Source organism: Monodon monoceros, unplaced genomic scaffold (assembly GCF_005190385.1).
Source record: "Monodon monoceros isolate NGI ecotype Baffin Bay Population unplaced genomic scaffold, NGI_Narwhal_1 Super_Scaffold_2, whole genome shotgun sequence".
Classification (NCBI taxonomy): Eukaryota; Metazoa; Chordata; class Mammalia; order Artiodactyla; family Monodontidae; genus Monodon; species Monodon monoceros.
In genome coordinates this window covers 72,135,463-72,149,354 of record NW_021703776.1, presented here as the reverse complement: position 1 = coordinate 72,149,354, position 13,892 = coordinate 72,135,463, and the positions used below count along the sequence as shown (strand labels likewise).

General features: G+C 40.6%; 1 protein-coding gene across 2 annotated transcripts in view; it reads right to left on the bottom strand.

Annotated features, from left to right (window-relative positions):
• CAV1 (caveolin 1) overlaps positions 1-7,285 on the bottom strand; it is a 33,838-nt gene extending 26,553 nt beyond the window's left edge. The window contains exons 1-2 of one of the 2 annotated variants that reach the window (XM_029233342.1): positions 6,966-7,285; positions 5,400-5,564 (exon numbers count right to left, since the gene is read on the bottom strand). In XM_029233342.1, coding sequence (XP_029089175.1) covers positions 5,400-5,564; positions 6,966-6,995 — 195 coding nt within the window. In that variant the 5' untranslated portion in view covers positions 6,996-7,285. Of the gene's footprint in view, positions 1-5,399; positions 5,565-6,258; positions 6,305-6,965 lie in introns of those variants that run through there. The other variant, XM_029233343.1, reaches the window with a different exon arrangement.
• Positions 7,286-13,892: the final 6,607 nt, after the last annotated feature.

The following is a 13,892-nucleotide window of genomic DNA, read 5'->3' as shown; positions in this document are numbered from 1 at the left end:
TTAGAATATGAAAGTGTCTGTTATTTTATGAACTTGAGTGGGCAGGATGCATAAGCAGGTGGTTTTTGAAGTTATTGGACTTTCCAGATGCAATAGTTTGCAGCTGCTCTTACTTCAAACCCCTTTAAAAGGTAGCCAGCACTGCTGTCGATTGGAAGAATAACCCACATCATGAACTTTTTCATAATTCAAGAATATTTGGTGTATCTTATCTTAAATTTTAATAAATAATATGAAATTTTATTCAGTTAGAACCAAAGTTGAGCTAATTCTTCAGTTTTTTTGGACCACAATTTGGAGGTGGAGAAAGAAAAAATACTTTCTTTTAATAAGCATTTAAAATGTATGTCACTGTTGACTGAATTTGAAAGTGTTTCAGGTGGTTATGAGTGAATAATGTCCCCCATTTTAATATTGTTATTTGCTCAGTGATGTGAGAATAATTTCCCAGCACACATGACCATAGTGCTCTTTTACAAGCTGGGGATTCTGAACTCCATGCATATTCTCATGTGTGGCAGAGTATTAGTCACCATCTTGTGAGGCTATCTCCTAAACAAACAAATAAGCAAAACCAATTCCAACAGAAGAGACTATTAACATGGTGCTGAGTGCTTTGGGCCAGTCTGACCTTTTAAATCTTATGCTTTGATTATATCAAGCAAACATGAAATTTAAAATATCTGTTATATTGATATTAATTACTAATTGCTCTAGAATGCTTTATAGTTGAAAGGGATCATGGCGGCGTTAGGCCGTTATTTTGAAACCCAAACTGATTACCCTGCGCATCCCTTTTCTTGACTGCTAAAGAAAATTTTGTATCTGTGTATATTTAAGAATCATTAATTCAAATTTTAGAAAAGAAAGATACAAATGCGTATTTTTATTTTTAACAAAGATCTCCTCTCAGATGTACTGATTTGTCTCAGAGCTAGGCTCAGAATCATCTCAGCTCATTTCTCCTCTCATGACAATAATCCATGAAAATCACATAATCTTATCTATTCATGCCTTATGTTATATTTCAAAATATCTGTTTTGGACACTAACCATGTGAAAACGTGGATAGAAATTTAAACTTTTTTAACCCTTAAGTTTCTCTTAATGTTAAAAAAAGGAATTGGGAATTGGAGGTTAACCTGGTAACCATTACATTCTCTTCCAATTTTAAAATTCTGTCATTTTGCACCTATATGGTTTTATTCCCAGTGCCACCGCATATTGTTCTTCTCATTTCATGTCCAGACCATGATGCAATTACATCGTAACTGTTTGCTCCTCATCCAGACTGGCTATCTTTTATTACATCCTGTACCTTAACCAGTCATCTTCCAAAGAACCCACCTTCATCATGTCATTCCAAGCTTGAAGTCTTCTTGGCTTCCCACTGCTGACATGATAAAGTTCAAACTTATCAGGAGTACTGGATTCAGGATTCTATCATCTGGCCACGATCAGTCGTTTCATCTCTATGACCTACCACTATGCCACATTAACTCTAATTTCAGTCAAAATGGGCTGTTAAACCTTCCAGACTTATGCCCTGTGTGTGACATTCCCATCTCCATGCCTTGTCGTTTAGAATTACCTCCTGTACTTTTCTCAGCTATTTGCATTCCATCTGTCGATTATGACCCAACTCACATTGCACCTCCTTCATGCCCTTCTCCATTAAACTATCTATAATGCATCCTTCTCTCACCCTAATGCCCTATCCAAGTAGGGTCTCCCTAACACTTAATATCAGTACCATTCACTTTCAAAAAAACTTTATTGAGGAATAATTGACAAATATAATATTTAAAGTGTACAACATGATGACTTGATATACATCCATATTGTAAATGATTACCAAGATCAAGATAATTGATGATTCACTTTTAAATAAACTTTTTATTATGCAATATTCAATACTACTTACTTTTGATTTATTATAGTATATATTTGGTATATTTCCAAAATGATAATGAGAAACCTTATGATAGAGACTGCATAAAAACGCATGCCAGTTGAAAAAGAAAGTGAAAATTCAAACCCATATGTGAGAGAGAATAAGTAACATGGATTAATGAAACTTAAAAATCTAGTTATATGTTTCCTGGCAAATAAAAAAAGGACCAATTAGATAGCATTTGGAAGTGACTTACTGTTGTGATATTGTGTGTGTGTGTGTGTGTGTATGTGTGTATGTGTGTGTGTATTTTTAATCTGTATGCATCTTGTCTTCACTAACTCTAATCTTTGTGATTTCTAGGACTTATTTTAGGAATTACACTTTGTAGTACGTAGCACAGTGTCTAGTCTAGCATGTGATGAGTTTAACAAATTGATTGATGGCTAATGTGATATCAGAATCATAAATTTGAAGTCATTTTCTTTATTAGAAAATCAAAATAGTACATAATAAACATATGAATGAAATGTGAGCATAAGAAAACATAGAAATCTTAGAGGGAGAATGGACAGTCTGAAGGTATGACCATTTTAATTAGAAGAAATTTTAAAAAGCGTTCATAACTTACTCTTTTTTTTCAATAAATGTCTATACAGACATCTCATAATATGGTGTAGCAAACCTTTAGTGAAATAAGAAACCAACTTTATTGGAACTAAATTGTTCAGTCTAATTTATGTCATTATCATTAGTGGAATAGGTGATAATACTCTACCTTCTTGAAGTATAAATTCACAACACATCCATCTTCTGAGTTTTCTTCCCTACCCTAAATAGCTGTTTATTGGACTAAAAGGATACTGTGCAGATACACTCTGCTGCTCCTCACACTGTACATCAGTGTTTCATTTCATCTCCATCTACAAGTTTCTAAACTTGATATGGGGACATTTTTAATATAGAGAGAATGAACACTCTAGTCCTCTGCTGTCCAATAGTAATTTCCATGAAGGTGGAAGTGTTCTAAATCTGTGCTGTCCACTACGGTAGCTACTAGCCTTAAGTGCTGAGAACTCAAAATGTAGCTAGTGTGACCGAAGACTGTATTTTAAATTGTATTTAATGTTAATTACTTGGAATTTAAATTGAAATAGCCAAAAGTGGTTAGTGACTATAGAATCGGACAGAATTGGCAGCTTTTACAGAGCTGCTTGCTTTTAGAACAGACCTTTTCTTACCTGATTTGGTAACTCTAACAGTAGATTCAGTTGGCCACAGTTTCTTTATTATCATGTGAAGTTTTAAGCTACCATGCATTAAGCGTGAAGCTTTGGGTGTCTTTATTATTTTAAGAAGTCTGTGTAATCAAAAGTAAAATTTAGAGAAATTTATTATTTACTGTCTCGGTAACATGGAGAGGATCATCACTGTTTCTATCATTAGATTTGTGCTTGGATTCAAAGAAAAAAAAATTATAAAATAGGAGTCTCCACTGGGTGTAGGCCCCCTTTTCTGGCCCTACTGGCAGATGTACTCTTTGCATCTCTCTTTGCAGGGCATTCTCTGAAGGCCTCTTTAAGCAATACATCTGAGTAAGTGAGCCTACCAAATTCTTCTCGAGGTAGATTTTTTCTGTCTGATTGTCTTGTTTTGCTCACAGTTCTATGAGCAAGTGGGTGGAGTTTGCTTTCTCTAGGCCAGCAGAAGCTTGTTCTAACTCTTCCTTTTAATTTCTTTAATATGAGGATCCCCACACTTGCTCTTTGAAATGCTATTTTGTGAACTATTTCCTCTAAGTCTGTTATGCCTTTTTTCCATTTGTGTTGAAGTCTCTTTTCCCACGGGGGCCTTTCTTTCTCAACTTAGTCATGCTATGTGTGGAGACCCACATCTACACTGCTGGCTTCTCTGACTCATCCTGGGAGGTTCACTTGCTTCAGGAATCCCACTCAACGCTGCAGTGGAACAACAGGGAGGCTCTAATGAAGCTAGGCCCTTCTGAAATCTGCATCTTTTCCTGGCACTTTTCCTTCTTGTCCAAAGCTACATGAGAAGGGAAACAAGCAAAAATGCCCTTTCCTCCTTTAAGGCAATGTTTTTAGTAAATAATTTTTAGCAATTCTAATTTCCAGTTTATAAGCTATTTTTGTTATTGCTGCTGCTTTTAAATATTCCATAATCTGGTTAGTAGAAAAGCCTGCTAAGGCTCCAATTTTCCTTTTTCCTCCACCAGCAAGCCAAGAGAGTCAATTCTGACAGTTGCATTTTCCTTCCAGTTGCAGATTAAATTGTTCCCCTTTTTGAAATATATTATTCATAAATGTGAACAGTCTCTGAACTATGGCCCCTCCCATCCTGGATAGGAGGCTGGGTGGGTGGAAACTGCTCATCCACCCCATTGGCTGCTCTGGGGGTCTTCACACTTTAATCTTCCAGGCCAGGAATTTCCTTGGTCATCCCCCTTCCTGAAAGAAAACCCTCTGCCAAGGATGGCTTAGGCCTATGATTTCCCAATCAAGATGGGTTTAAGCAACAAATTCCTCTGATGAGATTTGTTCAAAGGGTCAAAGTTGAGTAACATAATCATAATCAAAAAGTGACCATCCAGTCAGATCTAAGTTTAGCCAATACCCATTCAGTTAACCTATTTTTAATCTCACCAAGCACATCCTTAAAGTATGAAAAGAAACTCCAACCTGAACATCCCATTAGCTCAGGGAAGGCTTACCCAAGCAGTCACTAAAGAAGCAACTTTCCACACCTAACTAGAGGTCTATAGGAGAAATCAAAAGGCACAGATTATTTTGGTTGTGTAAATATGCATAGCTGTGTACAACAAGCGCCATGTTTTTCCAGTTAAATACCCTTCATATAAATATTAAATATTTGATTCTATTCTGTATATATATGTGTATATATATACATATATATACACACACACACATATATATATATTTCATCTTTAGTCAGAAGTATTTCTACCTACTTTGTTATTTTTAAGAAAATCACTTCAGGTTATCTTAATTTTAGCTGAGGGAACCTGCTCACTTAGTATTCCAGTTGTCACCTTTGGCACAAGACCTTACCAAATGATCTCACTGCTTAATTCTATATACAGTGGAGAGCCACCCTTCACTTAGACTTTCAACCTGAAAACGGAAAAAGGGTGACCTGCAGCGCAAACATCTCACCCTCTCAAGGAGTGCGGGGCTGTCTCTTGCTGAGATCCAGAGGTTCATTTGCCAGGAGAAGAGTGCAGTTAAATGAACTCCTACAAAACTCAAGTTAGCTAAATTCCAGCTGAACTAGCCGGCAGGAGTGGGGAGGGGAGATGTGACATTTCTGACAACCGCGGGAGTCCCCGCACATCAAGCCCAGAAAATGGTGAGTGTGTGGCAAAGACAGGGAAAGATACACAGGCAGCTGGCCAGAGGAGAGCTGTCCCGGCCCTCTCAGTGTCTTCTCGGGGCACATCCCTTCCTTGCTGGCTGCCTCACCTTACCTTGACCACGTCGTCGTTGAGATGCTTGGGGTCGCGGTTGACCAGGTCGATCTCCTTGGTGTGCGCGTCGTACACTTGCTTCTCGTTCGTCTCTTCTGCCATGGCCTTGTTGTTGGGCTTGTAGATGTTGCCCTGTTCCCGGATGGGAACAGTGTAGAGATGTCCCTGCGGAGGGCGGACGGCCAGGAGGGGGAGGGTGGCACCGGCCGTAGAAGAAAATTTCAAAAAGAAAAACCGGCGATCAGAAAAGTCAGCCTAGTAGCGCGGCAAACCTCGAGGCTCAAAATCGAACTAACCGCTTCGGAAGCGGTGGCTCCGCGCACAGTAAACTTCTTGGAGCCGCAAGCTTTTTAAGAGGATCGAAGAGAGGACACCACACCCCTCGGTACCAGGCAGGGAGCTCCTGCCTCCCCCTCCCGCCACCGCCAGGGGTCAGGGCAGACCCCGCCGTGCGGTCCGCCCCGGCCTCAGCCCTGTGCACGCCCTGCCCGCGGCACCCCGCGGAGACCCCCGCAGGGGAGAGGACCAGACTTCCGACTTTTCTCCAGCCCCTCTCTCCGCCACGCCACCCTCTACCCGAGCTCTTCACCTGTTCCCGTCCCTGGCCTCCATTTCCCTTCTCTCCATAATCCCTTCTAGCTTCATCCTTAAGACCCAGCTGGAACCCCCCGACCCATGGAACATCCTCCGCACCTGTCCGCGTCCCCCACCCTCCCTTTGCAGTCTCTGTTCCTGCGCAGCTCCCACCACTCCCCTGGTGCTCACAATCCCGCATCCCCCATCTTTGGGTCGAGCCAAGTGTCAGACCCTCCTAAGCTCTCTAGAACGGTATCTAACCTGCACAACCCCCCCGACCCACCCTGAGGTCACTCCCAGGCTGCCGGCCGGTCGCTGAACGGCGGCTGAGTTTGGGAAAACGAGGTCTCGACACCCAGGCGGAGACCGAGCGCCGGGAGGTGGTTGGAAGGGCGGGGGGGGGGGGGGAGTGGTAGTTAGGGGGAGGGGAGGTCCGCTCCTCCCCAGAGACCCCTGCCAGGCGCCGAGATGCAGGAAAAGTTCTTGAGGTGGCCCAAGAGCTTTGGAAAGTGCAAACAAGACGCGCGCTGTCGCCCCGGCCAGCCGGTTCAGGCGCCTGGCGGGGAGTCGGGGGGACTGTCCCCAAGACTGCGAGTGAATGAGCTCCCACCCTCTGCTCTGGCTCTCTGCCTCCCAGCAGACTGGGGCCGGACCGTGGGGGTCCCACAATAAGGCAGTGCCCCTGAGCCATTCAGAAACGCGCCCTCGGTCTGGCAGACCCAACTTGAGGACCCCGACGACCCCCTTTTCCGCGATCCTCTAGCTTAGGGGCTCCCTTGACCCCCTTCCTAACAGGAAAACATAAAACGTTCCTGCCTCCTCTTCACCTCCCCGTCCAGACCCATTCCTCAGCAATGCCAGGGGAGAGGAGTGCTCCGACGTCGAGAGAGGGCTGAGGCAAGCAAAACAGTTGGAATATTTGGAGTGGGAGATAGCAGAAGCAGCACTTCTTGCGCGCCGCGATCCCGGAGCACACCCACCCGAGCCTACCTCTGAGTCTACGTATTTGCCCCCCGACATTCTGGCCCGTGGCTGGATGAAGGCTCTGAGGAGATTTCCCTGGGCTGTGATTTAAGGGAACTGAGAAAGGAAGATCTTGTATTGTATGGGGGTGGGGGGGTGGGGAGGCTCTGGCGGGGGTGGGGGGGGGCGGTGGCTGGGAGGGAGCCTCCTGGCTCTCCGCCAAGGGTTTGTTCTGCTCGCGGTTGGCCGGGATGTGTGCTGCGCCGGGTCTAGGCACATCCCCCAGGTTTTGGCAGCAGAGGGCGGGGAGCGCTCGCAAGGAATAAAGAGCAATGAGAAAGCGTTTTCACCGTCTGGGCTGCTTGGGCAGATATTTTAAACCTGGGGCAACATTTTTCCAACTATAAGCCACTGAGAGGCGTCCGGGCAGGGGAGCTAATGTTTTCGCAGTGCATCATCCCAGCAGGGGTGGGGAGTGGAGGAAGTCGATTGCCCGCAGAGATGCCCAGTATGGGCAACCGAGCTTCTGAAAGAATTCTGCCCAGTTCTAAGCCTTTTCTTCTCATCGCCCACGTTCCATCGCTGCTTAAGACACAACTATCTCCCTGTTTCACAGAGGAAGGGATGAAAAATGACCCGGAACCTTTAGGTGCATTTCACATCTAAACACAAGGAAGGAATCTGTGTGGGTGCATGTGTGGTGTGCTTTTGGTGACACTGGTTTACATCTAGTCTGTGTGGATGGAAACTTGGAGAAGCAGGCATGCAGAATTTAACGTTTACCAACCGCTTCTGAAATGTCTCTCAAATGCTTTGAAATAAGAAATAAAAATGTTTAACTCTTCTATTAATTTATTACTTTTTTCCCCCGGAACAAAGGAAACAGGTGATGCCATATTTACAAAATACATAAAATATTTACAATTGTACAAATATTTAATTGGAGTTTCAAGTTTACCAGAGAAGATTCTTTTTTTGTTTTTTAAGTGCTTGGCTGTGAGTTAGAGGAGGCTTAGTTTTTCTAGTAATTGATTAGAATTTTTTAAAAAGTTGTTAGCAATGAAAATATTTTATCTGTTCCTAAATCGGGGTTTTCTTTACCTTATTATAAAGTGGCACAAGATGAATTGAGCAATAATCAGTCATTTTACTTTGGGGCAATAATAAGGAGATTCACTATCCTAAAACGGAAAGGACATTTTGTATTACGTTCCACATGCGATCGAAAGTCAAATTATGATTTGAAATGAAAAAGCTGGGACTATACCTGAAAGGGCACAGGATACATTAAAAATACTGGCAGTCTAGAAGAGGGAAAATGGGAATGGACACAAAAGGAGGAGGAGAAAGGGAATTAGAGGATGGAACTCCTAGAGTTGATTATCAAGGTGGAGAGAAGACATAAACATATAAAAGAGAATGACAAAGCACAGGTTTTTGTTATTGTTGATAGCAGAAAGGCAATACAGTTTTTGGAGAAAAGATCAATTTCAACTAGATGGCAGAGAAAATGTCACAAATGTTGGCATGACTTTAATTATGCTGACTAGTCATCATTAGAATACTAAAGATCTTCCCAAAGTTGGGTTTTCTTAATTTTACTTCTGCCAAATTGCATTTCTAAATGCTTTGAACAGATTACATGTTAACAAACATGATATTCTAGAAAAGGGAGGTGTCAGGCTCAGTGTGTTGTGTAGTGCCTAGTCTACCTCTAATGATTGCGAAAAGATTGCTATTCCTCTAACTCCTCCTTCATAAAAATGTTGGCTGCAAAGCAGTTGAGTTTTGTTCTATGGAAAAATGTGGAAGCTGTTTCCCATCTTTTGTTATTCAGTCTTCAGCTGCAGTGAGTAATCTTGACTGTGAAAAAAGTCAACAGGAACAGGGAGAGAGCATGTCCTGCATTCCAGCAAGGAATGGACTTTGTGGGGAGGCCTGTGAGTGAATGCTTAACTAACACTCAAAGGAGGGAAAGCAGCCTCCCTGGGGAAGTCCACCCCAAAGTCAGCACAGCACATGGAATCATAATGATCAGTGAAGCGTTGTCAATGCCAAAATGAATTCCTAATGAGAAGAAAAACCACAAACTCTTCATTAACCTGCCCCAACAAGAAGCTGGCACCAAAGAGAAACAGATCATATTCTGGTTATAATAGCTGATTGGGATAATTGGCTCCATCCAACTTCATGAGATACAAAGAAAAGATGAAGTAGAACACTGTTAGCAGAGATTTGAAATGAATAGATGATGTAAAAAGATATATATATTTTTTGATACCCACAGATATAACTTTAGGCTTAGAGGCAAGTTAATAACTTCTCCAAATCATTTACTAAAAAAAAAAAAAAAAAAAGGGTAAATGGCAACTCATTTGCCCTCTACATTTTTTTTTTTTTAGGAAGCAGCCTTAAAGGTCAGCTCATGCATTATATGTTACTATATAGAGAGCTGAAAGGACCCAGGTCATCAAACCAGCCGTCTTCGAAATAAGGAAACTGAAGTTTAAATACATGAAAATGATGTTCTTAAGGAGTTTTGTGGGGCAATGAAACATTTTAAAATTCATAAATAACTATAGCACCTGTTAACAACTTGCGGGGCGTGGGATTCTTAAGTAGTGTAATGAGGACGGCTGTGGCAATACTGTGACGTTTGTTGCCTTTCGTGTTCTCTCATCTCTTTCTCTAGGCTCCCTAACCCCTGAGCACAGCTTCCTCTTCCCATCCCTTCCACCCTAGGTCCTCTTCATACTCTCAGCTGGCTTCATCTCATTCCCACTCCAGGATTAGGAGTCTAAGGTTTGACCACTTATAATGATATGAAGGTTTAAAAAAGCAGTCATCTTTCCAAGATTTCTCAACACTCAGAAGCTTGATACTGCCCAAATGTGCCTTTGTTGATGAGTTCAAAAAAGTGAGTGTAGCTTAGATTATAATAAGAATTATCACTAGGTGTGATATAAAAACAATTTAATAACTAGTATGGCAGAGCCACCAAGCAGTCATTCTAGGCTTGAGTCACAGCTCTGGAGCTGTGCCTTAGTGTCCTGCCAGCTAGCTGCTGGCTTATTGGGAGTTGGGGGCCCTTGGGAGAAGGACAGGAGGGGAGGGAGTACATTTTAGAGCAGTGACTATTTATACGCAAGTACATAAATGGCAATATTTTTACAATCTGTGTTTCAGCTGAGTATTTACCCTGTTTTCACCATCACCACCTCTCATACCTTCCCCTATACCTCATACCTTCCCATAACCCAGATCCCATTCAGGCCTTCTTCCCATACCTGCCATACCTTCTTCCATACCTTCCATTTTATACATGGAAAGAAATGACTTTCTAGAAGAAGACTTTGCCTCATCACCCAGTCCCTTCCTATCCCTGTTCTGGTTTGAAGGCCTCACTGGAATCTTCCTCAGTTTGAGGAATTCATTGGTCTTTACATTTTGACTCTCTTAAATGATTTTTTTCTATTTATTTTCTTAAAAAAAAAAGGACAACTATTTCTACATCTTAAAAATCTGATCAAGATGGCTGAAAAAGTATTCTTTTTATACTGTTTCTTTAAATTAGCTTTACTTTCTTTATTTGTAAAATGAAAAATATAATTGACGTCTACCCAAGAGGGGTGCTGTGAACATTCAATGAGGTGATGCATTTAAACCACTGAGGATACTGCCTAAATCAAAACAGATGCTAGGGTTAAGGAGACAAATTTCAGTCCACAGATTCAGGATTGAAATAAGTGTATTTTCTTTTATAGTATTTTTATTGTAAAATAGTTCAACCATCTAAGATATACCAAATAGTGTAATGAACACTCACCATAAGCCTGATCAAATACTTTTGTTTTGCCTGGTTTGCTTCAGATTTTTAAAGTGGAAAACATAGATATTATTCTGGTCTCCTGTGAGGTATAACTTTCTCTTTTATTAATAACTGAACTTAATTTCTTTTACAAACCCCATTCCTTCAGGTGGCAGAACCTTCACCTCAATCAAGTCCTAGTTTCTTCCATTTTGTTAAGGTTGTATTGCATCTAAGTTCCAGGGGCTTATTGCCAAGGAGTCTCAGGGTGGGTCTGTGGAGGAGAGTCTCTTCCTTAGTTGTACATCTTGGATCTGCTGATAGGTACATATCCTGTCTGTCATTGGTCTGTTCAGGATGCTGCTATAATGTCCTCGTGCTGATTCAATATGACCCTTAGGGCTAGAGACACCTTTTGCTACTTCTATCCTTTTCTTGGGGCTCTGTGCAAGTCTGATGAATCTGGGTGGGCAGGCCTGATGCAGCATCATGGAGCCTCCTATGGTAAATGTGGTGTAGAGAACAGAATAAATGCCCTACCACCGTGCAGAGGAACTCTAGAGGGTTGCTATCTCTACAGGCCCTACTCAGAAGCAGGAGGCACAAGTACCTCTGCTCTCAGATCCTCTTTTATCTGGGTTCATGCTAGGGATACACATGTGTCAAAAATTACTTTGTTTATTTTCCTAATTTTGTCTCCCTTGAGCAGGAAACCTTGCTCATATATCACTCAATTTCTTTAATGCCCTGAATTCCCCCAGGACCAAGGCTTTTGGAATCAAGAGAAGCCTTATCTCTGCTTTTTCGTTGTAATAATCCTTCCCTAGGTATGGTGGGAGGTGAGGTAGGGGAAGGCTCCATGGGCATCCAGAAAAGAACATCAGTAAACATTTCAAAAGTGTCATCATTCACTAATTTTCCTCTTTCCCTTGGAGGGGGAATTAGATGAAGCTAGTCAAAAGGTACAAACTTCCAGTTATAAGAGTAATAGAGATGTAATGTGTGAGTGATAAACATAATTAACGCTGCTGTATGTTATATATGAAAATTGTTAAAAGAGTAAATCTTGAGTTCTCATCACAAGGAAAAACCTTTTTTTCCTATTTCTTTAATTTTATATATATAGTAAATGATGAATGTTCACTGAACTTATTGGGATAATCATTTCATGATGTATGTATCATCATGCTATATACCTTAAACTTATGTAGTGCTGTGTATCGATTATATCTCAATAAACTGGAAGAAAACATAATCCTGGTAAGATTTTGCTGGTGACATATAAGATCTATCTGGTCTTTCTGAATTATAACAAACCCTCAAATTCAAATTCCAAATATGTAACTTTAGAACTTCTGCCAACATTTATATTTTATTGATAGCCTTATATTAGGGCTTATATCCTTCTAATTAGCTCAAAATATTGATGGTGGAATAATATCTTTAGCCTTTAGCTTTTACTGTATCAGTTTACTATATAATTTTCCTGTCAAATCTTTGTTATTCAAGACCAAATCAATCTGACTGGTTATTCAGTATTATTGAAATAAGTTTAATTCTTGGGAAAAGTTTTGAGTAGGAAATCTTGTGTAGAAAAGTACAATTCTTGTCTGTGTCCTAAGTAAAATTGGTGAAAATATAGTTGTAAGTACTAAATCAGTACAGATGACTATGTCTGAATTCACAACAGCTAATTAAAAGCAAAAGATGCAGTGAACTGGTTCTTTCTTTGTCATCATATATCTAAGACATATTTTAAAATTGAATTTTAGGGTGTATCAATTATTGCTACAATAATTCAGCACAAATAAAGTACTACAAAGCTCAGTGGTTCTAAAGAACAACCATTTATTTTCACAGATTCATGGGTTGGCTTGGCTGGGGCTCAGCTGGTCTAGGCTGGGATGGCTGGGGCAGCTCTGCTTCCCACAGCAGGCCTGTGCTGGCTCTGCTCCATATGTCCCTCACCCTCCTTGGACCAGCAAGCTAGTTAGGGCAGGTTCTTCTCATGCTCCAAGGAGCAGCAGAGGCACAAGAGACAAGATAAAATGTGCAAGACTTCTAGAAGCCTACACTTGGAAATGACATACTGACACTTCTGTCCTGTTCTGTTGGCCAAGGCAAGTCATATGACTGAGCCCAAAGTCAAGGGACTGACAAGTGAATCCCACCAAGATGAGGCCAAGGTGAGGGTGTGAATGCAGCAAGATGTGAGAAGCCCAAATCTACATCACCTGTGTGTGGTCTTCAGCGACTGGTTTCAATTTTTCAAGTTTTAATCTAATTTCTGCGATATACCCTTTGCTATCTTTTATTTCATTCTCAGAAAGCTTTACATATGTTTTAAAAATCTTTGTATTAAACAGTTGGTAACAACAATAACTAAATCTCTTAATCTTACAGTAAATGCAAATTTTCTATATGAGGCTTCTCAAATACAATGCTTGACAGAGGGCCTCAGATCAAGGGGCCCAGCAGGTCACAAAATAAGTTCTCTTGGCTTTAAGCAGAATATGATTTTCAAAGCAGCTGACAATCTACCTTACTTTGAAAAATTAGGCCATCTTATTGTCATCGTCATTATTATTGTTCCGGATTTAGAACTCAATATGATGAAACTTGTGATTTTTCCTTGAAAATGCAGCGAAATTTTGTCTCTAAGAGTAGGTATTCAAAATTTACAGACTTCCTTTTTCTTTTATATGTAAATTTTTCCTTGAGTTTTCCCCCATAAATTACATTAAAAACAAAATCATAATACAATCTGATTTGTCAGCATACAAGTAAATCTAAATATTGAGAAAATGCTAAATGTAAGCAAACACAAATCACATTGAGTTCTTTCTTATTTGTGCTAAAATTCCAGGTTCAGTTCATCATTTCATCATGACAGCAGTGCTCTACCTACCTTGACTATTTTAATAACTGGATAGTAGCCCTACCAAAATAATTGCTCCAACATTTATTAAAGAGAGGAAGTCTTAGTCCAAACACTGATATAATCAAGGAATAATATGTTCAGAAAACGTGAAAAGAGAGGTAAAAATATCAATATTTGGCTCATTTTGTTTTTTACCTAGGTAGATTTATATAAATAATAAAAGTAATGCTAATTACAGTCCTAACTAATCCAAGATTGAAAATGT